This window comes from Mustela lutreola, chromosome 13, assembly GCF_030435805.1.
Source record: "Mustela lutreola isolate mMusLut2 chromosome 13, mMusLut2.pri, whole genome shotgun sequence".
NCBI lineage: Eukaryota > Metazoa > Chordata > Mammalia > Carnivora > Mustelidae > Mustela > Mustela lutreola.
This window is the reverse complement of record NC_081302.1, coordinates 30,555,599-30,580,250: the sequence shown is the minus strand read 5'-3', so window position 1 is coordinate 30,580,250 and position 24,652 is coordinate 30,555,599. Positions and strand designations below refer to the sequence as shown.

Sequence of the window (24,652 nt, the reverse complement as noted above, 5' to 3'; positions counted from 1 at the left end):
CTACCTACCTATGCCACTGTATTAATAATTAAGTGTTCTTAATTATTATTTCATCCCTATCCTCTATATAACTCAAGGGGCTTGTAATTCTTTTTTAATTTCCATATTATCTGTATTTCTTTAGCATGTGTATTCCAATTACAGCCAGAAAGAAGCTATATCTTCAACAGTTTGTCAGTTCTGGTTCAGCTTCTAGGGGACGTGTCCTCAAAAACAAGGGAGTTTTAACATAGTAATATAAGTTTTAGATATTACTGAGAGGAGTAAGAAAAGATCTCCTAAACAGATGGCATTTAATTAGAATTTTTAATGAAGACTGCTACTGAAATTAAGGCACAAACTATAGTTTTCTCTCTTTATTTTTTAAATTATTTTTAATTTTTTTTATTTTTAATTTTTCTTGGAGAGAGAGTGTGAGAGCTTACACATGTGAGCAGGGGTCGAAGGTTGGGGAAGAGGGAGTGGGACAGAAAATCTTAAGCAGGCTCCATCCCCAGTGTGGAGCCCAACTTGGGGCTCAATCTCCAAAACCGAGTCAGAGACTCTTAACTGACTGAGCCACAGACACGCCCCTCTCTTTTATTTTAAAGGCAAAACCAGATTAATCCGAGAAGTGGAACATTCAAGATCTTAGTGAATTTTCAAAGTATGAGCACATCCTTTGCTTGGAATAACTGCAGACCCTTTCTGAGATGAACAGGTACAGTAAACTGAGGACTTTTGATCATTTTTATTTTGTCTACCCGATGAAATCCATACCCCATATTCTATCTCTAGCTTCATCCCTGGTCCCTGCCTCAGGGTGATCATGTCAGTTTACAAAGGATTTGGCATCAAAAATGCTAAAAAACTTTTAAAGCTACATCAAAATGTCCCTGCATCAAAACAGCTGTGCACCCGTCATTAAAGTGGCTAACAGAAAGGAGGCATATCAAAATGTCCTGCTATTACTAGACCACTAGGAAGTTCAGTACAAATGACTGAGATGGACTAGTCTCTTTCAGCCTAAAATTATTAAAAAATTATTTTCTGTTCACTTTCTCCCATCTTGACTTTTGATTTTCTAATGAGTCCATGATCTAGTATTATCGCATTACATTTTAGCAGAGTTTTCTCAAGTCCTCTATTATATATTATATGTATATAAAATCATAAACTAAGTCAAAACCAACATCTTCAAATAAAAAAGGGCAACAGTGTTAAAATCTGCTTACCTTAATTTTAGCAGTATATTCTCCTCTCCCTCCAAACAAACCAAGGCCACCAAGTAAAATATCAGTGTCAGCACTAAAACGTATAGCTTCTACTGAATGAGCAGAGTAACCCCAGCCCCCTCCATGACCTAAAGGATATAAATAATAATTAATGTTATAAAATATCTATGTATATATATTTCACTTAAATAACAATATTTCTTAAACATAAATATACATACTTTCAAACCTGTTTACTACACTATAATCTTCTTTGGAATAAACCTTCATTACTGCTTGAGTCTCCTCCTCTGTACTTGCAACACCCATTTTTAAATCCTGCATAGCTGCTAAGGTATCAAGGCAACCTAGAAACAAACAAAAATTCAACTCCTTGATATTAAAATTTCCCATTATACTGATGGTATGAGATGCTGTAGGGGACAAATTAAAATAATCAACTCTGAGTGTGCTCAAAAATGCACTCTAAGCTTTAAACAATATTTCATGAAAGAATACCTATAACCAGTAAGAATTCTCTATTTGGGTAATTATATGTAAACACATTCTATATATCAATGTTTTGCAAAAACTTGAAAAGTTGGACTCGCTCAATCTTTGAGTCTTTACAAGGTTCTTCCTTTTATGAAACTCTGAATTACTTTTAGATTCTTAAGAGTTCTACATGAGGAAGACATAGCAGGCTGAGAGAACCTTAATCAATGCAAGTTTTGGATGTTTACAATGATTACCACATGAAATTTGAGAAAAAGGAAGCAAGGAATTATATGTATGATCTATTTAATTATACTTAGAAATATGATTTCAGAGCTGAAAATTTTAGATAACCATAAACGAGTCTTCTTAAAAGCAATAAATAAGTAGTTACATGGATTGGTATATAACTTCTATGAAAAGAATATATATAAATTCTGAAAAAATGCTATATTTAAATTAAATAGAAGTGAAGTTGGTGTGCTGTGAAAATGGTGTTATATAAGAAAAAACAAGTAATATATACAAAATTCATAATTATATAAAAATATTTTGTAGAATTTATTTAAAAATGTATATAAATTAAATTTTATAATTATACATTTGAATATTCCATCTGCATCTCTAAAGTTTTTATATTAAAGCTGAAAAAAACAGTATTTAAAAAAATTTGCCTGATAGAAATTATATTCAGGAATGCTTTATGTTTGGCCATACATGAATTGTGTTGGTTCAAGTCTGATATGTTGGTGTTTGTGGGACTGATAAACTTCTTTAAGTTAGAGGGTTTAATGTATATTGCAACTAGAATATTGTTGTTTAACACATATGAGAAAATAAAACACAAATCTAAATATTCTTTAAAAAAATCCTCAGCACATATTAATGAAAATTAGCTGATCATCAAAAGCGCAACCCTACCTAGAATGTGCAAAGCTGCATGAGATCGGGTGGTGAGAGCCCTGGATCCTGTTGGTAAGGCAAGTTCAGGACTTAGAATACTGCATCTGGATTGCATGTCTGCTGCAGAGGGAAGTCTGGCATCAGCAACCACTGCATTGTAACACCACAGTTCTCTGGTATTTGGTCGAAACCTTCAAGAAAGAATAATCATAGCACTTCAACATACAGTTTCTAAATTTCCAAAGTACAACTGATGATACAAAGAGAATATAGTCAGCTTAAAGAGGACAAAATGTAGTTCATTATTTTCTGAGTTAAATATATAAATAAAATTATCTGTCACTAGAAGTGAAATAATTTGAATGAAACAGTATTATAGATCATGATACTTGATAAGTAACAGAGCAACAGCATACATATATGAAGCTTCTATACAACAAAAACTCCATAAAAAACGTTTAAAGACAAAGGGCAAGTTGAAAGAAAATAGGTGACACATACGTATGAGACAAAACAACAATATCCACAATCCTGTAAACCAATAAGAGACAATCTATCCAGTATCAAGAGCGGGCAAAAGACCTGGAATGCGGTTTTCAGAAAGAAAGCACTAGTAAAGTGTATGTAGATGTTCAAACACTAATAAACAGTAACTCATAAGCGACCCACAATACCCTCCATCATCTCATTTCTCTTATCTCTTCCACAAAAACATTCTCAAAAAGCTGCCTCTACTTCTTCACCACTTTTTCTTTTTGCTATGAATTCTTTTTGGAAAAGTTTTTATCAACTACACAGTACATACAAAATAATAGTAACAAAATATTTTCAAATGAGGTATGAAGAATAATGGATAATAATAATAATGAAGAATAATATGCACTAGTAAAAAGAAAATTACCACTATCTCGGCTTTTCTTCCCTACTGAATTTCTTCCCTTTTCCTTCAAAATTACCTTGAATTAACAATTAGCAATTACCTTGAATTTCAAGAGTTTACCGTTCTCTTGCTTTTAAGATTTTTTTCATATGTTTATATCAAAATTGTGTATAACTTAAGTTTCATATTTTGAACCATATATGAACAGGATACACTGTTCTTTTGTTATCTTTCTTCAAACAATATTCTTACAATGTATTTTTATTTTTATTTATTTATTTATTTTTATTTATCAGAGAGAGAGAGGGGGAGAGAGCGAGCACAGGCAGACAGAATGGCAGGCAGAGGCAGAGGGAGAAGCAGGCTCCCCGCTGAGCAAGGAGCCCGATGTGGGACTCGATCCCAGGACGCTGGGATCATGACCTGATCCGAAGGCAGCTGCTTAACCAACTGAGCCACCCAGGCATCTCTACAATGTATTTTTAAAGTGATGTATGACTCTTTAAGTTCACTCATTCTTGTTATAAAATATTTTTTTAAGACTTTATCATTTATTTATTTGAAAGAGAGAGAACATGAGAAGGGGGAGGGTCAGAGGGAGAAGAAGCAGGCTTCCTGCTCAGCAGGGAGCCTGATGCGGGACTCGATTCTGGGACTCCAGGATCATGACCTGAGCTGAAGGCAGTTGCTTAACCAACTGAGCCACCCGGGCACCCATCTTGTTGTAAAATATTAAGAGTTCATGTGACTATATTACAACTATATGTCTATTCTGTTTTTTTTTTTTTTTTAAGATTTTATCTATTTATTTGAGAGAGTGAGAGAGAGACAGAGCATGAAGGGGGAGGGTCAGAAGGAGAAGCAGACTCCCCCTGCTCTGCCAATGTGGGACTCCATCCCAGGATCCTGGGATCATGACCTGAGCCGAAGGCAGACGCTTAACTGACTGAGCCACCCAGGTGCCCCTTATTTGTCCATTCTATTACTGATAGCAAAAAACCAAAACAAAACAAAACAAAACAAACACCATTCAATTTTCCAATAAAAAAAAAATGCTGCTGTGGATAATTTTAAACATAGCTCCTAAAGCTTAAGTACGAGACTAGACAGGAAGGAAGACCAAAGTAATCATTTTTTCATAACTCGTAAGCCTACATAGAAAATAATCATTTTTTTGAAAATCTGATTTGTGTCAGATACAGCTAACATTCAGATTCATTTATTAAGGATGGACTTCTCAATCAATGGTGCTTGATGATCCACGTGTACTAAATATAAGAGAAACAAAACTCAACAATCCCACTTCCGGCATATATCCAAAAGTACTGAAAGGAGAACCTTGAAGTGGTATTTACACATTCACAATCATAGCAGCATTATCCACAACAGCCAAGAGGTAGAAGCAACTTAAGCAACCATGGATGGATGAGTGGGTAAATAAAATGCAGTAGAAACATACAATGGAATGTTATTCAGTCTTAAAAAATTCAGAAAGAATTCTGTCACAGGGTGCAATGCGAATGAATCTCAAGGACATGATGCTAAGTTAAATAAGCTAGTCACAAAAAAGACAAGTACTGTATGATTCCACTTCTTTATCAAAAGTTGTCAAATGCATAGACAGTAGATGGTGGCTGCTCCAGGGTGGAGGGAAGGAGAAGTGGAGAGTTGTTCTTTGGGGATAGAGTGTCAGTTTTACAAGATGAAAACACCTCTGGAGATCTACTAGACAACAGTGTGAATATACTTAACACTGCTGAATTATACACTTATAAATGGTAACATTTTATGTTTTTTAGCACAATTATTTTATGTATTTTATATGTATTTTAGCACAAAATTTTTTAATTTTAAACTTAAAAATAATACTTGGTGTAGAATAAATTCTATGAAAGTACCTGCTATAATTAGTACAATTGCTTATAATTTAATCTCTTAATCTAATTGGTTTTTTTGGGTGTGTGTTTATTTTTATTTCTCTGGTTGCTTTTAAAACTTTTCTCTTGGTCTTTAGTGTTCTATAGTTTCCCTATAATTCTCCTGGTTGCAAATAATGGGAACACATAATTTCTAATATTTCTGAATTTAAATCTTTTTTTTTTTTTTTGGTTCTGGAAAATTCTTAGGCATTATCTCTTCAAATATTGTTTCTCCTCTATTTTCTCTAATCTCTAAAATTTCCTTCTTGGACTTCTATTAGATCTTTTCATTATATTCTTCAAATTTTTTTCATATTTTTTATATTCTTGTTTCTGTGGCATTTTGTGTAATTTCCTCTCAATTCTTCAAATCTGGTCTACTCATGCATTTAGGTAAACAACTATTCTTCACTTATAAAAGTTTTGTTTGGTTGTTTTTCAAATATGCCTCATCATTCTGAGTCTCATTATGAGTTTCTTTTGCTTGATCAATTTTACCTTTTATTTTTAAACATTACATATATAATTTATATTGTTTCTGCTAATTCCAAGATGAAACTGATCTTGTTGTTCGTCTTTAGCTGAATTTCACTAACAGTAATATTGTTTATATGTTAAGCAATCTTAGACTTTGTGCTCCTATTTGATGGAATGTTAATAAATGAAAACCCTATGGGCCTAAACAGAGGAGGGGTTTTCTCTGAAGATGATTTACACTTGTCTTCTGCTGGAGACACAGGGGTATTACCTATTTAATCTCAGTTAGGCATCATTCCAAGGCCAGAAGCTTAACAGAGTTTCAGGATCAGTTTCCATCTTAGTCACCTCACAGCTAGCACAACATATGTTTTCCAAACTGCAGCACTGCTTATCAGCATTTGCCCCTAGTGAAATCCCGTGTTTATAGTGCTGACTGCTTACTTCGCAAGGGTCACCGCACGAGGTATGACTTTTATTTTTATGCTGGCTTTCTTTCTTTGAGATGGGGGTGGAAAACAGGGGCAGTATATTAGCAACATCTTGGCTGAGTGTCAAGCCAATGTATAAAAATACAAACTTTTCTTTTTTTTTTAAAGCATAGGGGCCCCTTCAAAGTGTTTAGTTTACCAAATTGCCAGAAGTGAAATGCCCCACTCACTCTTCAAACACCAGTCTAGTTTGCACATCTACCACTTCCATGAAATTATTCTCAAAATTGCAAATAACTTCTAAGTAGCTAAACCTAATGGAATTTTTTGTCATCTACTCAGGTAAGCCCTCAGCAGTATTCCAACATCACTGAACACTCTTCTTTTTGACTCACTCCCCCTTTAATTTCTATGTCTACACACACTCTCGCTTTTTCCCGTAGTTCGTAAACTGCTCCTTATAGTCTCCCAAATAGTTTCTCCTATCTCACCTAACTTCTCTAAATCTTAAAAGCCCTCCTCAACCTACATCCTCTGTCTATGTGATCGTGTCCAATACCATAGCTTTAGATACACCTAAACTAAAAATTCTCAAATATATATCCCAGTCCAGAGCAGTCCTTTGAACCTGGCTCACTTAACATGTCAAAAACAGAAATCTTAAACAAAATCTGTCCCTTTCTCAACTTTTCCTGGCTTGGTTAATGCCACCATGTTTATTCAAATGCCAAAATCAGAACCCTGGAAATCATCCTTGACTACTTTCTTTCCTTAACCACTTTCCAATACAAGCAAGTTTTATTGGCTCTGTTCCAAAAAATATGCTGCTGACTGCTCCTCTCCATCACCCTCCCACCACTACCACTCTAAGTTTCATGCCATCATCTCTCCCCTGCACTGCTGCAGGAACCTCCTACAACTACTCTTGCCTCCTTCCCATTTATTTTTTCACAAAACAAGTATAATACTTAATGTCACTTCCCAAGTGACTTAATGTCACTTAATGTCAAAATCTTACAAAAACTTCCTATTTTGAAGAAAATTCTATTTCCTTAATCCAGTCTACAAAGTCCTACATGTCCTGGTCCTGCCTACCCCTCTGAATTTATTTCATGCTGCTCACTCACTATGCTTTAACCACACTAGGTTTCTACAAATTCCTAAAACACCACCAGGTTCTTGCACCAAAGTATTTGGGTCTACTAAGCTCTGCTTGCTCAGAAAACTTTCCCTAACTCTTCAAATGCTTGGTTCTTTCTTATACTTTAAGGTCTTAACTTAATTGTCTCCACTGAATGGAATATAGGTCAGTGCTGTTAACCTCAATTACAGCAACTCCTTCTTCTTTAACAATACTAAGTAAGATCTATAAAGTGTATTATTTATTCACTTTCATATAGTCTATATTTCTGTTTAAAAAAAAAAGACAACTTCCCTATGAGCAAGGGAATCTTATCTGTATCTTACTGTATCAATCTTTGCTTACCATACAGAATCTATTTAATATTTACAGACTAAAATTAATAGCAAAATTAAAAAAAAAAAAGCACTGTATACTGATGTTGGCAGTATGGGAAAATATGGATTCTCACTGCAGTTGGTGAGAGAGTACTGAAAGACAATTTAGCAGTATATATCAAAATTCTATGAGCCAATCTTTTGGCCCCGCAATTCCACTTCTTAAAAGCTATCTTATGGGAATACCCTTCCATGAGTACAAAACTGTGTGTGTATATACACACCTGTGTTTGTGTGCTCACTCTGGCAATATAGGTAATACCAAAATATTAAAAAGTAATATTAAAAAGTAACCTACAATGTTTGTTGATAGGGAAATATCCTAGTAAGTGTATTTTGGTTTATCCAGACTATAGAATTCTATAGAGTTTAAATAACAAAGCAGTTCTTACTGTACTGACTTGGAAAGATCTACAAACTGTCATTTAGCCCCCCCCCCCCCAAAAAAAAACACCTTAGCTTTTAAAATGAATATATTCTTATATACATTAAAAAACACATGCATTTTTAAAAAGTGTCAAACAATATAAACCAAACTTTATACCTGTGACCCACAGAGGTTAGTAGGATTTGAGTGGGGGGGAAGAAAAACATCTGAAGGACCACACAATTCAAGTTTTGCTTTGCATTTGAAAAAGTAACATATGTGTTATTTGTGTAAATTTTGAAGTGGGAAATAAAATTGCTATTCTTTTTTTTTTTTTTTTTTTAAGATTTGTATTTATTTGACAGACAGAGATCACAAGTAGGCAGAGAGGTAGGCAGAGAGAGAGAGGAGGAAGCAGGCTCCCTGCTGAGCAGAGAGCATGATGCAGGGTTCGATCCCAGCACCCTCGGATCATAACCTGAGCTGAAGGCAGAGGCTTTAACTCACTGAGCCACCCAGGTGCCCCTAAAATTGTTACTCTTAACATTTATCTGCTTTTTACAGATGCTAAGTTTCCAATTACTTGGGAGAAGTTAGCTGTTTTTTTTTTTTTTAAGATTTTATTTATTTAGTTTACAGGAGAGACAGAGATCAAAAGTAGGCAGAGAGGCAGGCCCAGAGAGAGAGGGGAAGCAGGCTCCCTGCTGAGCAGAAAGCCCAATGTGGGGCTCGGCCCCAAGATCCTGGGATCCTGACCTGAGCTGAAGGCAGAGGCTTTAACCCACTGAACCACCAAGGCATCCCGAGAAGTTAGCTGTTAAGAATACAAAAGGAAGCAGACTCTGTTCGGGAAGGAAAGTCAAAGTGAGCTACTACTAAACCTACAGTGTGTAGTACTGCAAGTATTTAAACCCAAAGTGTAAGTATTGAATGAGAAACACAAAGGACATAAACCAGCCAGAAGTCAGGACAATGGAATATAACTCTGATTCTGATTATAAGAAAACATCTTCTAGCTGTTTAATGAAACGTTTGAGGAGACTACTCTTCATCTTTTAATCTCTGTTTTGGAACAAAGGAGTAAATATTCAAGGACCTGGCAAGGCATTTCAGATCATCCCTCCCAGTGCTTTCACCATTCGTGTAGAAGGCGAGGCTCAGCTAAACGCACACTACACTTCTGAGTTCTGTAGTTCTGTCAAGACTCCAGGGAAATAGCTCTAGTTATACTGTTAGAATCTAGTTCTGCTAGTAACTAATTTAAAGAATGTATTTCTAATTTAGTGAATGTATCCATAAACAAAATCTCTACTGTTGATCTTTATTTTGTTAGTGTAAATTTCTTTCATTTAAAGATTAAACATAAGATAATAGAAAATAAAACATCAGTTTAAACCAAAGTCCAAACCAGGGCTTGCTCTTTGGTAACTAAGACTCTTGTATACAGACTTGTCATCAGTAAATAACTAATGACTAGTCTTTCTTTACACCATGTGCCTTTCTATCCCCTCCACACTATCTCACTGTGACCACTATAATTTTGGTTCTCAGCAGCTCATGTCTTTATAAGGATTACTATAAGACTACTCACCTCTAGTTTCTCCTTATCTAATCTATCCTGTATAATGCTGCTTGAGCAACTACAGAGTGCTACTCAATCAATTCTGGCTTCCAGGCCTTTCCACAAAATGAACACTAAGACAGCAGGCTGGTCAGCAACCTGGGAAGTACTGTAATTCCTTCACTCTGAATTCAGCCTTAGGACTGATAGAAAACATGGCTTAAGACCTGGCTGGCTGACGGAAATGAAAGAAGGCATGGGCAGAGGAAGAAGACAAAGAAGTCTTTTCCCTTTCTCATTGGTGCCACTTAAACCTTTCAATTTGTCTAATTCCTGTCCACTGACTTGGCCAAATAAACAATGAAATAGGGGGAAAGAAAAAATAAAGGTAAGTCCTAAGATGCGTCAATCTGGTAATGCAGGGGATACCTCCTACTAGAATTTTAAGACAGAAATGCTGAAGACAGAAATTCTCTTTATTCATGATACAAAGCACCAAAACAAATTTAAAGTAGATACAACATAATTTGAATCTTTAGTGTACCTGTATCCATTCTCTACACTTTTACAGTTTCTAGAGTTTGGTAATCCTATACATTTCTACACTTCTCTATCAATATATGAATATTCATAAAGGGTTATCTTAATTATTCTATGTTGTCTTTGGCACAATTTCTTCTACATAGCTCGTAATAATTTGGCATATGGAAAACACAGACAAGATTGCTGACAGATCAAAAATAATTAACAACAAGATTCTTGAAAGTAAAACTGCTTAATATAATGACAGCAGCAAATAGTTCCGTAGCACGTACTATGTGCCTCTGCTCTAAATTCTTCACTCTTCATAACAATTTATGAGATAGGTACTATTATCACTCCAAATTTATAAATGAGAGAAGAGAAGCACACAGAGTCAAAGTAGCCACTCCAAGGTGACACAGAAAGCACACTGTGGATCTGGAATAACGCAAGGCAGCCTGGCTCAGAACATACGCTTAAACATTGCACTACACTGCAAAGGTTCTGGGGAGCACAGTTAAACAAGAGAATTCTCATGTATAAAAGGTCTGCCTTATACCTGAATATTGTATCACCACAAGAGTATAATTTGATCAGAACTTATTACTCTATTTTATGAACAGAGCTTACCTCCAAATGACATCATATACTGGATCAAGACACACACCAAATCCTTGCAGATCTTCTTGTTCAGAGTCATTAAAAGTTTTACAGCTCCCATCCACTTTATTTATCAGAAGACATTTAAATGGAGGAGGTTCTGATATAGAAGCAGGTACCAAGCCTTGGGGAAAGATATTTATCCATCTTGAAAATGCATTACCTTTTTATAATGCCTCAGCTTAGAAGATAAGTATTATTTATAAGGGAAGTATTATTATTACATCCATTTTACAGATGAAGAAACTGAGACTTGAATAAATTAAAAACTTTAAGGTAATAGAATTAGTACCAAAACCTCAGGCTGTCTAAATCTACAACTTATGCTCTTAATTTCTATACTGTATCACTCCATTATATAATTAGTTATGATCTCACAAATGCAAGTATACATTTATACCTATAGCTGGAACTTCAAAGTTTGACTTAAGTAACCTTTCACTGAAATTAATTTCTACCATTTCTTTAGCAAGAACCAATACAGAAAAATTCCTCCTTCCAATACAGGTTTTATCCTATCACGATTTATTTAGCTCATATTTCCAATACTCTCTAGCTTATAAATATTCACATAAACACAGACATTTAGAAGCTTCTTTTAAATTTCTTCAGATAGAAAGAAAACAAAAAGCTCTAAGATTATATATCTCATGATAGGTAAAGATGAACCATTTATTGTCAGTTATGACAAATATTTTGGGAAGAACATTTGTTTGTTTGGGGTATTACCTATTATGTGTTTACTGGCAAAAATTTCTGATGTAGCCAGCACATGAGAATTAATAAGTGCTTCATCAATGCGTAAGAAGGTCTGGTCCCCACTTGCACCTATCCAGGTAGCTTTTCGTCCATACTTTGATCCAATGTTAGGCATGGGAGCTGGTTTTGCATTCCAATATGGCACATCCAAAATTGGTCTACCCAGCTGTCCTTTCTAAAAGATTAAATAAACCATATTAACAACATTCCTAAATAAAAAATCTATAATTTTTTATAAAGTTAAGACAGGAGACAAAAACAGGTCTATGAGAAATTATTCCTTATCAATTGTTAGTACCTTTTTTTAATTAACGAAATTCATGTGAAATTTAGACCCAAATTTGTAAAGGAATAAAATAATTTCTATTATTCTTAGGACCTCCCCCCCAATAATAAACCACAAAGTATATTATTAAAAAATAACAATAAAGCTGAAATACTTTTTCATCCAAGAAATTGCCCTGAAATACTGTCACCTGCATTTAAATGAAAAGCATAATAAGTATACAATGTTAAAAAATTAGCCTTACAAATTGTTCATTTAAAAAAATCACTGAAAAAATATTTTTGATATTTTAAGTTGACAGTACTTAAGATGATAGAAAGTCACTACTATCTTCTACTATGTACTTTGATATTTTAAGTTGATAGTACTTAAGCTGATAGAAAGTCACTACTAAAATCAGAAGTCTGAAAATATTTGAATACTACAACTGTGAATACAATTAGAAAACTACATTTTTTATAAATGATGATGTGTTACTAAGTTATTTTACTTATGTTTCAAAATAAACAGCATAACTAAATAGTAAGGTATGATATCTCAAGTAAATAATTGTTAACTCACTTAAAAACTATGGCTGTCTATAGGTAGTAGGTGAGGTAAGAGTTTAATTTTAAAATAATAGAAAGTCTCTCATTACTAAGCTAGTAGTAGCTATCAAAGAATGCTGACAGTGGATGGGTAAACATATATCCACCCCTGGTTCAGGAGCTTGCCCTCCCTGCAAAGCACTAAGGAGGGTGGAAAATGCTGTCTCATGGTATCCAGGGTCATCTGCAAGTCCTGGGAATGAGAAATCATTAGCAAAAAACCTGAAGAACACTGGCACACTGCAAATAGCCTGGTTAATTCTCACCCAACTATCAGGTTTCTAGCATGTTCTATCACTCCTTCAATACCACAGCAAGAAAATATAGCCACAAAGTGACTGCAAAAGCAATGCAGCTTTAAGCCCTGGGTGGAACCAGGGGAGGGAACAATGTGGCAACCACACAAACAGAGAAGCAGCCCAAAATTTCACTGTTAATTCTCAGCTTCTTTGAATGTCTATCCTTATTTTTTGACCTCCAAAAAAGCACAAAAATGTGAACACTGAGCAAAGTATATAATATTCAAAGATATATTATGCTTTTAGAAGGAAAATAATTCTATTTGTCACTGACTACTGAAATAACTATCTATTCCCTACTATCAACCAACTAATGTAAAGAAAAGCAGTGTAAAAATACAAAAGATGCCTGGACAGGCCCATGGGATTCAGAATGTGGTTACACATAAGCCATAGTTAAGTTCATAAAAGTTCACAACAAGGACTTTTGCAGGTAGAGGACAAAAATGGCTGATTTCAATTACTATTCACATTCTCCCGCAAACAACAAAACCAACACACAGGACAAAGAAAACCACACATGACTCAAGTCTATAGCAGTTTAGGAAACAGCAGATCTGATGACCTTTCAGTCACCTGTAACCAAAAGGAAAAAAACAAATTCCAAGAGTCTTCACCCTGGACCTGCCACTGCAAGCTGGAGGGGGTGGAGAGTGCAAAAGGGCAGCTTCTGAGGGACAACAGTAGAGTACTGAGGTTAGAAAAAACACTGGCAAAATCATCTGCAAAGAGAAAATCTAACCCTTGACATCAAAATATGAAATGAAGGCACACAGCAACAGCTACAGGGAAAAGGCTTCAAAGTGTGCAGGACCACTTCTCACCCATGAGACTGACGCAAATTAAAAAGATACGACAGAATATTCTGCTCACAAGGCATTTTCAACCACTGCTGGTGAGAATGCAAAAATGGCCCACAAAACAGAAGAGGCACTAACCTTCAACCCAGACAGCTACTCTAGAAACTTACCTCAGAGGTACACCTCTACTAGTATTTATTGCTTTCACTGCAAAATATTGGAAAGTACTTGCAAAATATTGGGAAGTTGTATCCAAGCTTAAGAAACTGATTGAATGAACTATAGTGTATATGCACAAGGGTACTATGCAGATATTAAAAAAAAGAATGAGGAAGATCTCTACGAACTATCACAGAATGATGTCTAGGAGATATAGTAAAGTGATAAGAGCAAAGTAAAGAAGAGCATATATAAAATGCTACCTTTTGAAAAATAAAGGGAAATAATTATATGTGTGCACATATATATAAACACACCTGTATCTATACAATACACACAGGAAGGATAGACTCAAAAACAATGAAGTTCATTACTTACAAGCATGGAGTAAAGGGGATATGGGAGGAAATGACACTTGACTGAATACACTACTATTTTTGTGTTACTTCAACTTCTGGAAACATGTTAATGTTCTACATATTCAAAAAAATAAAACTATATCTAAAGATATGAGAGGAGGGATCCTGAAATTAAAAGCAAACTGAAACAGTGCACTGGACCAGAAGCCCCTTTCGTTAGAAGTCTGAGGACAGGTCTTAACAGGTGTCAGCATTTTCACCAGTGTGTTCCCAGGAATGGGGAGGAAGACTGTTATCACAGGCAGAAGAGGAACACCACTGTTTAACAGTCTTTTGAATCTGCCCCCTTTTCTGCCCTCCCTTTGGCATCCCTAGGGAGCATCATTCATTGGTCCAGGCCAAAGTTATCTCCATGTTGAAAAGGCATCTCTCTCACCCAACCCCTGACATCTTACTCACTTTACAGAGAGGAACCCCTGCCCCAGGATAGGGTGAGACAAATAGACCTGTAAAAGGGCTTATTTTCAGGGACAAGGAGAAGAAGGGTTGTTCTTGGCTGTTGCTGCTCCTCACAAAGAATCTATTATTTGTAACTATGCTTATGAATATTAACTTTTTTTTTAAATTAAAAAAAAATGGCAAACTGAAACAAATGAATCCAACTCTATTTCAAAGGAGTAACATAATCCCACTGAAATGGGGTGGGGGAAAGAGCCCAAGAAACTTATAAACCTTATACCTTTAGCTGTGGGGAAGGACACAGGTGAGGGGGGCAGGAGTGAGAGTGAAAGACAAATCGTGAACTCCTTGTTTTTATAATGGTGTGGGAAAAGCAAATATAAAACTATTTTACCATACTTTAGGACTGAGTGAATGAGAAATAAATGTACTCATAGTACATAGCAAAAATTCTTACTTCAGAGGAAAAGAAACAAACACAGAAAGGGTGAAGGTTAAGAAAGACACCTGTGGGGATGGGCTGGAATGGGCTTCTGATTTATAAAATACCCTCATGTATGTATATATGCATAAAAATGTGTACCAGGGATCTAAAGACACCCCACTGCAAGGAATACACCTAGTGCCTAAAACTAGTTTCCACTAAAAAGGACCCTTGTTTTTGGAGAAATGGCTGCTTCTAGGACTGATATAGAGAAGCCAGAAACAACTGGTTATGCCAGGAAGTAAGGAAATGCCCCCAAAGTGAAGGGGCATGTCACAAGAACACAGGAGCCAGCTCGAAGGGACTCTGATCCATGAAATCTGAGATAGTCTATGCACCCAATTAATTATGGACAGTAATGAGGAAAATACAAATACATGCATCTGGACCAAAAAACCCCCCAAAACAAAACAAAACAACAACCAAATGAGAAAGAAGGGTGCCTGCTTACAATAAAAGGCAAAGGGCTAACTGGTAAATGTAAAGGGGTGCTGGAGTTGGGAAATCATCATTTTGCAATCATTATAGTAAAGACTGGTTTAGGCAAGAATGGGAATCTAAATCTTGGGGGAAACTGTAAGAGAAGCATATACCTTAAAACTATCTTATTAAAAGAGTCAACCCATAAACTGCTTATTAGCTTCAAGAGAAAAAAATACTAATTATGCAGTGGAAAAATCAGACATTTTCCAGGTGGAGATAGCATTTTGTGCCTTCAGATGTGATACCTGTGGAGAACACAATATCACTTACATAGCATTTTGGCCTGGAATACACAACCTACATCTAAACATGGAAATATCAGAAAAACAAAAATAAGGACCATTTTATTAAAACAACAATAACAACAACAAAAACCAAAGTACCATACTCTTAAAAAATGTCAATGCCATCATGATAGACAAAGAAAAGGTAGAGAAATGGTACAGATTAAAGGAGACTAAAGAGACATCACAGTCAGATGCAATACCTGATCTTAAATTAAAGGAGACCAAAAAATGCCAAAAAAATAACTGTTGGAATCAATCAAAAAAATACAAGTATTCAGGAATAAAGGATCATAATATATGCAAAGTTACTCTTAAAGGATTCAGGAAAAAATATGTTTTACACACACAGACACACACACACACACACAGACAGACATACACACACACACACACACACACACACACACACACAGTGCTTAAGAGAGAACAAGAGCATGCATGTGTAAGTGATAATGCAAATCAAAATGTTACCAAGTAGGTGAAGCTGGTTCAAGAGTACAAAGGTGTTCTATGTACTATTCTTACTTTTTGCAATCTTTCTGTAGTTTAAAAGCATTTCCAAATAAAAGATTTTTTTCTTAAAGTACACATTTACATTTTTTAAAAAATCAATAGCTGCAAATTATATCCCAGAGATTTAGGTTATGGAGTTATGAATAGTTACCCACATCAGAGATGATATAGGCTTATTAGCACAGTCTTACAAGGCTTTTCCTTGATCTCTACTATGCCCAAATTATATAAAGCTTCTCAGAGCATTTTCACTCTTTTCAAGCTTTGGCAGAAAGAGAACAAAACAGGCAACAGACAGAGACAGAGAAAGAAAAGCAGAGGGAAAAAGAAACTATAATTTTAAAGAAATCTAGTAAGAAAACCAGGCTTTTAAGAAGTTCTAAGTTAGAAAAAGTTCTATATGTTAAAAAAAATGAATCCTTGCAAGCCACTTGGGAAATAAGCTCTCAAATGACAGAATAACTCTACTGAATGCTTAAAGGACTTTGACCTGGGATAAACATGTCAAATTCTAACATAATTGTTAAATTTAATAAATTCTAATAGTACACTAGAGAAGAAAATTATTTCACAGTAATGTCATTCAGGTCTTGTGTATGCTGGATGTGGAGACAGGAAATATGCATATGCAGTAATTATAACACAAGAATTGCACTGAAACCAGAAAAAAACAGCTGACACAGACAAACTGTAAGGCAATGGTACAATGCAATACTATTAATGCTTAAAAATTCCTTACAGAAAAACTTCCAAATGTGAAGACCTGTCCGTCCATTAAAAGTACGGCCGTGTGGTTGCTGCCTGCAGTAACTTGTGTGCTAGGGCTTGGCAAAGCTTGAACAAGAGTGGGACATCCCCTAGGTTAAAAAAAAAAAAAAAAATTAAGTCAATTTCTTATAAGACTCAACTGAAATAAAAAGCAATAAATAAACATTGCAATAAGGAATAGAAGAAATAAAAGGCACTAATAGTATACTTAGTATTTATTAAAGTACCATATGCCTGCCTTCATATACAAAGATAGGTGCCAGATATACAAAGATGAAAAAGATATTAACACTGACTTTAAAGAGATTATTAAAAAGATTTCCTAAATTTACTACCCTACTTATGGACACAAAATTTTTTTTTTTAAAGGAAGAAAGTTATATTTTACAGGAAGGATTTGTGGAGTTATATAGAACAGAAGAGTTGCAGAAATGCTTGCGACGCAGGGAAACATAATTTTTATTTTTTTTTCTGAAAGACTGGTGCTACCTTTGTTTTTAAAAGGAAAAAAATTATCTTTTATAGCAATGGCACATTAGAGATCTCTGTAAATATTTATACGATGAAATAAAAATCATACACTGCTTTAACAGGAATTCAATCCAGGAGCTATATGAAACGATCAATCTTATATCCTTTTTTCTACCTTTTTAAGCGAGCTCTAATTTTAGATTTTAATAGAGTGGTTAATGAAATCAGAATACAGTAGAACAAGAGGCATGAGAGCCGTGACTAGACGCCTAGACACTAGAGCTAGACTGCCTGCCTGGCTGTAAATCCCGGCCCCATCACACAATAGCACTTGGACCAAGACTATGAACAATGTACTACTCATCCTTCTTGTATTTTAGTTTTCTCTTCTATAACACAAGAGGATAATATGAAACAGTACCTACCCTGTAGGGTTCCTATGAACAACAGAGAAGCTCACACATGTCAAGTGTTTGGATCAATGTCTAGCACACAGTTAGCAATGAGTAAATGGTAACTAATACAATAAATGACATCCTTATATCTATTGTATCCATTCTCGTATGATTTTACATTATTACAAATAATAGGAGGCTCTATTTTAGAGACAAGTCTGATAAATTTTTTTTTAATTTAATTTTTTTATTTAGAGAGACAGAGCACAAGCAGGCAGGAGCAGCAAAGGGGGAGGGAGAGAGAATCTCCACACAAAAAATGAAAAATAAAGAACCAACAGCTAAAAGGAAAATGAAGCTCAATGAGGCTTTGCTCCTTTTAAGATGACAGAGATTTATGTAAGTTTAAAAGCATGAGTAGAAATAAAAAGGCTAAAGGTACAATTTAGAGAGGAGAAACAAAACAGCGAGATTCCCAAGGAAAAGGTAGGTAGGCTTCATAGCACGTCTGAGAACAGGTCCCTCTTTCAAAGTAATACGAAGAAGCAAAAGAAGTAGTATAGATGTAGATAGGTTTATAGAGTTGGTGGGGTGAAGAACTTCCCACCTAATGGATTTTGTTTTTGCTGTGATGTGAACAGAAGTCATGTGTTAAGAGGAAGAAGGAAATGGGTAAGCAGAGGATTTGAAGATTACAGAAAAGGCATGGTGGTGAATGGAACAAATACATATGCAGATCAGGAGTTTTTAACTGAGATTCAAAGGACTTCTAGGAAGTCTGTGAGTAAGCTTCAGAGCTTCTGTGAACCTCCTAAATTTATAAGTTAACCTTTATGTGTATATTCTTATATCTACTGTCCTGAAGACAGACCCAATCTTTCACCAAATTCTCAAGAGGTGTTAAACCAAATAGTGCAAAACCACAAAGCAGAACAATGATTGCCCATTGTAGAGCTCTGGATCAATCTGGAAGTCAGGTAACAATCTGCGCACATACAGTGATTCATTTTTTTCCAGAAGCCTAAGTTAGACATCAAAAACATGGACAGAGTGATCCATGCTGAAGTTTTGCCATGCCCTAGCATTGAGACCAAGAAGGAAAGAAAATGAAGGTTACTGATAAGAGTCTAGGTGAAGAAAATCAACAATCTCTTTAACTTGGAGAGAAAATAAAGTAAAAAAGGTAGAAGAGAGTAAAAACATAGAGGGCAGTGGGGAATGAAGTACTGATAAAGTCAAAGGCCGAGTAAAGTAAAGCTAAGTAACAGAAGGAATTATCATCAGATTATGAGGTGTTTAAACTCAAGAATTCAGAGTTGGATCCAAGATGGGTTCTGTGAATAACTACCATGAATGTGGAAGTAAAATTCACTATATAGAAGGCGTCAAGATGGGCGCCTGGGTGGCTCAGTGGGTTAAGCCGCTGCCTTCAGCTCAGGTCATGATCTCAGGGTCCTGGGATTGAGTCCCGCATCGGGCTCTCTGCTCAGCAGGGAGCCTGCTTCCCTTCCTCTCTCTCTACCTGCCTCTCCGTCTACTTGTGATCTCTCTCTGTCAAATAAATAAATAAAATCTTAAAAAAAAAAAAAAAAAGAAGGCGTCAAGATTAAGTATATTGTATGGGACCACGGACAAGGATACAAAAGTCACTCACGAATGTGACAAGACTCAGAGTGAGAATATACTGTCAAACAAGATACTAAATCTTCAGTGAATCAAAGGCTACTGAGTGAATGGTAAGTAATGAAAGGGGAAGAGAGCAGAATGGCCTTGCCTCAAAAGAGCAGTGGTTTTTTCAACTTGTGGAGGGAGTAATATGACCAAGAATAGTAGTGAAAGGTAAATGGTTTTCAACCCTGAGCTACAGGGAGCTTTGCCAAAACAAAAACAAACAAACAAACAAACAAAAACCCACAATGGCCCCAAGGGTTATATAGTGAACTAATGCTCTCTAAATGACCAGTAGCAAAGAATAAAGGTAACGTTCTAACAACAGTTAAAGTCTCTGTAGTTTGCAAAGCACTTTTACATAAAACCTATCACTGATTATTAAAATAACTCAGGGTAGATCTGAGGAGCTTAGAGCATTTTCCCAAAAGCTGGTGGCAGACTTTCTAAAACAGTCTTTGAACTCTTTCCATAATATTAGTGAGCCCATTTATTAAATTAGTTTGAATACACAGGAAGAACAGAAAACATGTGTATGTTTGCATGCATGTGTACACACTAAGCATTTCACATACACTGCACTAATTCTTCAACAGTCCTATGAGATATTTAACGTAAAGCCTAGTAAATTGCAATTAGGTAGTTGGTAATAGATGAAGCAAAGATTTCAAACTTGTCTAAACGGTTCTAGATACTATGATTGGATAATATATTAATGCAGAATGAAGATAGTCTACCAAGAAAAAGAGGAAACTCAAAGACACTTTAAGAATGACCAAAATTCTACTGAAAAACAGAGAATAAAAGCCTCTATAATCTTTTACTAAAAATGATTTTTTAAAAAGTGGAATTCAGACATTCAGAAGCATACTGAACAAAAGAAACAAACCAAAAAGAGGGCTAGTAAACACATCATGAAAATGTCCAAAGCCTTCACGAGCTTTCTGACTTACTTTAAAAAGCAGCAGCTAACATCACTGAGCACTTAATGTGGACTAGGCCCTGAGCTAAGTGAATGACAGGCATGATCTTCCTGAATTCTCGCAAGAACCTTCTCAGGGAAATATATTTACTCCAATTAAACAGAGGAAGAGACAGAGACAGAGACAAGTTAAGTAAACTTGGCCAAGGTCATATGGGTACCAAGTGATCGAATCAGGACCCAAACTAGAGAATGAACTCATTTTGCCAACACAACACATTAAGTAAGAAGACCATCAATAACATTTTGTTAATCTTTGCCACCATGCACACTTCAATACTGACCTTCCATTAACCACACATTATTGTGTGCTATACAATAAATTCCAGTTAAAAGCACTTGATTTACCAGACATTTTAAAAATTGCCCCCCAACCATACACTTTAATTAAATATCTACTAAATGTCTTCTTTGTGTCAGTTAATATGTATGCTATAGGGATTCTGTTCCTCCACATACGTGGTCAATTTGATTCTCAACTTGTACCACAGTTCTTGTGTCTTGCCTCCCAAGTCTGACATGGGTCAAGACAAATAGGGTAACTAGAGGGGTTATAACAGAAATGGTTTTGGCTAATTTCTGTTTAGGACACCCAGGCATAGTGTGTAAGCATTATTTCACTGGGCTACCCAGTTTATTCTTCCCACACCACATGCTACATCCTTCCAGTTACAACAATCAATGGAACCAGGAATCAAAATGTACCTGTGGGAAAAGAACAGCATCAAGCAGTTAAAGCAAACCCCACCAGAGTTTAATCTTTTTTTTTTTTTTTAAAGATTTTATTTATTTATTTCACAGACAGAGATCACAAGTAAGCAGAGAGGCAGGCACAGAGAGAGAGGAGGAAGCAGGCTCCTTACCGAGTGGAGAGCCCAATGCAGGGCTCGATCCCAGGACCCTGAGACCATGACCTGAGCTGAAGGCAGAGGCTTTAACCCACTGAGCCACCCAGGCACCCCAGAGTTTAATCTTCTCAAGAAACCCTGATATCTTTTTAATAATTTAAACCTATTATATTTTTGTGAAGATGATAAACTCCAGCTATTCGAAATACTCAGCATATTGCTATAATATCATCACCTGAAGCAAGTCAGCGCAAATTAAGGGACAGTGCTCACTGATATAATCAGGTCTATGAGACAATGTTTTTTTTTTTTAGGTAACTTCTTTATTTTAAAAGCTGACAAGAGTACTTCTCTTTCGGGGAACCTGGGTGGCTCAGTAGGTTAAAGCCTCTGCCTTCAGCTCAGGTCATAATCCCGGGGTCCTGGGATTGAGCCCCGCATCGGGCTCTCCACTCAGCAGGGAGCCTGCTTCCTCCTTTCTCACTGCCTGCCTCTCTGCCTACTTGTGATCTCTGTCTGTCAAATAAATAAATAAAATCTTAAAAAAAAAAAAAAAGTACTTCTCTTTCAATAGCCATTACACCTCAATGTGGTGTAGCAGAATCTTGTGCTTATGCTGCCTGTTCTTCATATCACACACTTACCTCAGGGATGTGACTTGATTATACTCATGATTTTCACTATTTCCTTCCCACTCAGGAGAGGCCATGAAATATAATTATTTGCCGATTATTTTCTGCCCTCTTGCTGCACATGATTGATGGTCCATCATGTCTAACTGTAATGCACTTTTCTCAGCTTATACCATGACTACAAAATTATCAACATGAGCAACAATGATGATGATGACAATGAAGATGATGATAAACCCTCTTCTGTGTAATGAGCCTCAGTGAAAAACAGAAAAGTTGACAAATTCTTCCCCATACAAATTACAACTCTGACTCAGTCTCTGCATATCACTGATGTCATTCAACTATAAAGCAAAATATCTGTTGCCTTCTAACACCTGTGACAGTAACTGCTCAACCCTGCAAACCACTGATATTTTACCATGTCCAATGTCCAATATTCAAACGTCATATCCAGTGACATCTGAGGAACTGATTCTGCCAAAGACCTTTTGCTCTCTTTCTAAGCACGATATTGGTCATTAAGATTGCAGTAGTGTTTGTTAACTAGAATTAAAACATTTAAATAAAAGGAAAAAGATTGTGACCGCTTTACAAATCTCTTGACAAGAATATTAAATGGATGCTACATTTATTAAGAAATTCAACTTAATGGTTCCTTAATTATCTCTTCTCATTAGCAACAACATTCATCAAAGTAACTAAGGTTATGCCATTTCATACCCATTTTGTGTGCACTGCAAATGGATCTGACCCTACCCATGAGGGACAAACAGTGAACTGACCTTAATCCTGATGCACATTAGAGTATGGACAGTTTTTAGGAAAAAAACTCTTGATCCTATCCAGCACTGCCCTTGCTGCCTCCATCCACCTCCACCCTACCCGCAACTCCCAACATATTCTTCTTAGAGGTAGAATCCAGCATAGGATTTCTGAAGTTCCCTAGGTAATTCCAGTGTGCAGCCAGGATTAAGAATCACTGGTCTTTACCATATAAATGGCAATAACTGCATCCCTGCCAGAGTAATGGGGTGGTTTCAGAACAGAGTGAAAATTCTGGATTTTACTTAAGGACTAGAGTAATTCACTGTACATAAAAGAGAAACCATACACACCCAGTTGATTCTGGCAGGTATCTTAAAAGTACAAGGGAGAAAGAGGCAGAGTAGAGATTCACAAAAGAAAGAAGGTTCTTATGGCAAAATGAATCAGAGTAAGTCAAGTCTGGCCTGAAGCTGCCGTACATATCTCCAGGCTTAATCAATTAGGCTGGTTTCAATGGTGAGGCAGCCATATACGTGGATCATGGAGACCTCTGACAACCTACTTCAGGGAGCAGAGCTGAGATGCTGTCCCTTTGGATCCATGAGGCCATTCTTCTCCCCTAGGTTGCTATCAGCCATGTCTGAGCATGGTAAGGTATAATGCTTGACCATCCTGCCCGATATGGGGCTTCTCCAAGGGCAACCTCAGCTTAAGGACACCACACTGCCTGCCTGAAACTCCTCTCTCAGAACTGCACTTCACTCTAGACAGTTCCTACTCTATCCTTCTTCCTTTTTTCCTCTCACAGGGTCAGATCTGCATTGTGTTTGACAGTTTTCCCTGCTTATTCCTGCGCTTTTCCCTTTCATCTTCCACAGGAGCTTTCTCCCAATGACTCCTTTGCACATGACATCCTGTCTTAATAACCTCTTCTTGAAGTCCTGAACTAATAAAGATAGATTTTCTATACTTTCAGCCAAAAGCATTCTCACTTCTATTATTAAGCAGGAAATGAATTTAGCTGGCATAAGGAAAGCCAAAGTAACAAGGACTTAAACAAGATAGAAGTTTATTTCTCTCTCAGCTGAGCATCCACTTGTAAGAAGCCAATGTGGCAATTCTACGGTGTCAGGGACTCGGACTCTCTTTGTCTTGTAGCTCTGCCAGTCTCAATGTGTGGTTTCGAAGTTATGATTGCTGCATCGACTTCTCCAGTTCCTGCCACTACACATAGATTCCAGGCCACAAGCTGGGAAGCAAGGACAGGAAGTGGAAGAGTACTTCCCTCCCCTTTAACAGCATGGTTCCAAAGCACATTTTAATTCACACGGCTATATCCTGCAGCAATGGAAGCAGGAAAATGAAGTCTTTACTGCATAGTCATGTCACCAACAAAAACTCTCCTCCCAAATGAGGCAGGGAAGAAGGAATATAAGGCAATATCTGATAGTCTCCACCACCAATAGTTCTTTACTATTCCGGATAAGTCAGTTTCCTCTGAGAGACTGCAGGTTCTGTTTAAAGATTATCAAAATGCTTCTATGATTTCATGTTAATATTAGATCAAAATTTCAAAACTGACAACATTAAGGGATATGAATGAATCCACTGATTTTTAAAAATGCAATTAAAAATGTAATTTAAAAATGCAATTTGGGGATATCCACTGTCTTTTCTATTGCTATGAACAGCCTTTAAGAAAATAATAATTACTAAGAA

The 24,652-nt window shown here is 36.2% G+C and overlaps 1 protein-coding gene across 13 annotated transcripts in view; it reads right to left on the bottom strand.

The window, feature by feature from the left end:
- The window catches only part of MYCBP2 (MYC binding protein 2), a 294,107-nt gene that overhangs the window by 169,187 nt on the left and 100,268 nt on the right, over positions 1 to 24,652 (bottom strand). For all 13 annotated transcript variants that reach the window (XM_059144685.1, XM_059144682.1, XM_059144683.1 and 10 more), the window contains 6 exons: positions 17,141 to 17,258; positions 11,656 to 11,860; positions 10,897 to 11,050; positions 2,610 to 2,782; positions 1,436 to 1,561; positions 1,215 to 1,342 (listed from right to left, as the gene is read on the bottom strand). In XM_059144685.1, the coding sequence (XP_059000668.1) occupies positions 1,215 to 1,342; positions 1,436 to 1,561; positions 2,610 to 2,782; positions 10,897 to 11,050; positions 11,656 to 11,860; positions 17,141 to 17,258 (904 nt within the window). The remainder of the gene's footprint in view (positions 1 to 1,214; positions 1,343 to 1,435; positions 1,562 to 2,609; positions 2,783 to 10,896; positions 11,051 to 11,655; positions 11,861 to 17,140; positions 17,259 to 24,652) is intronic.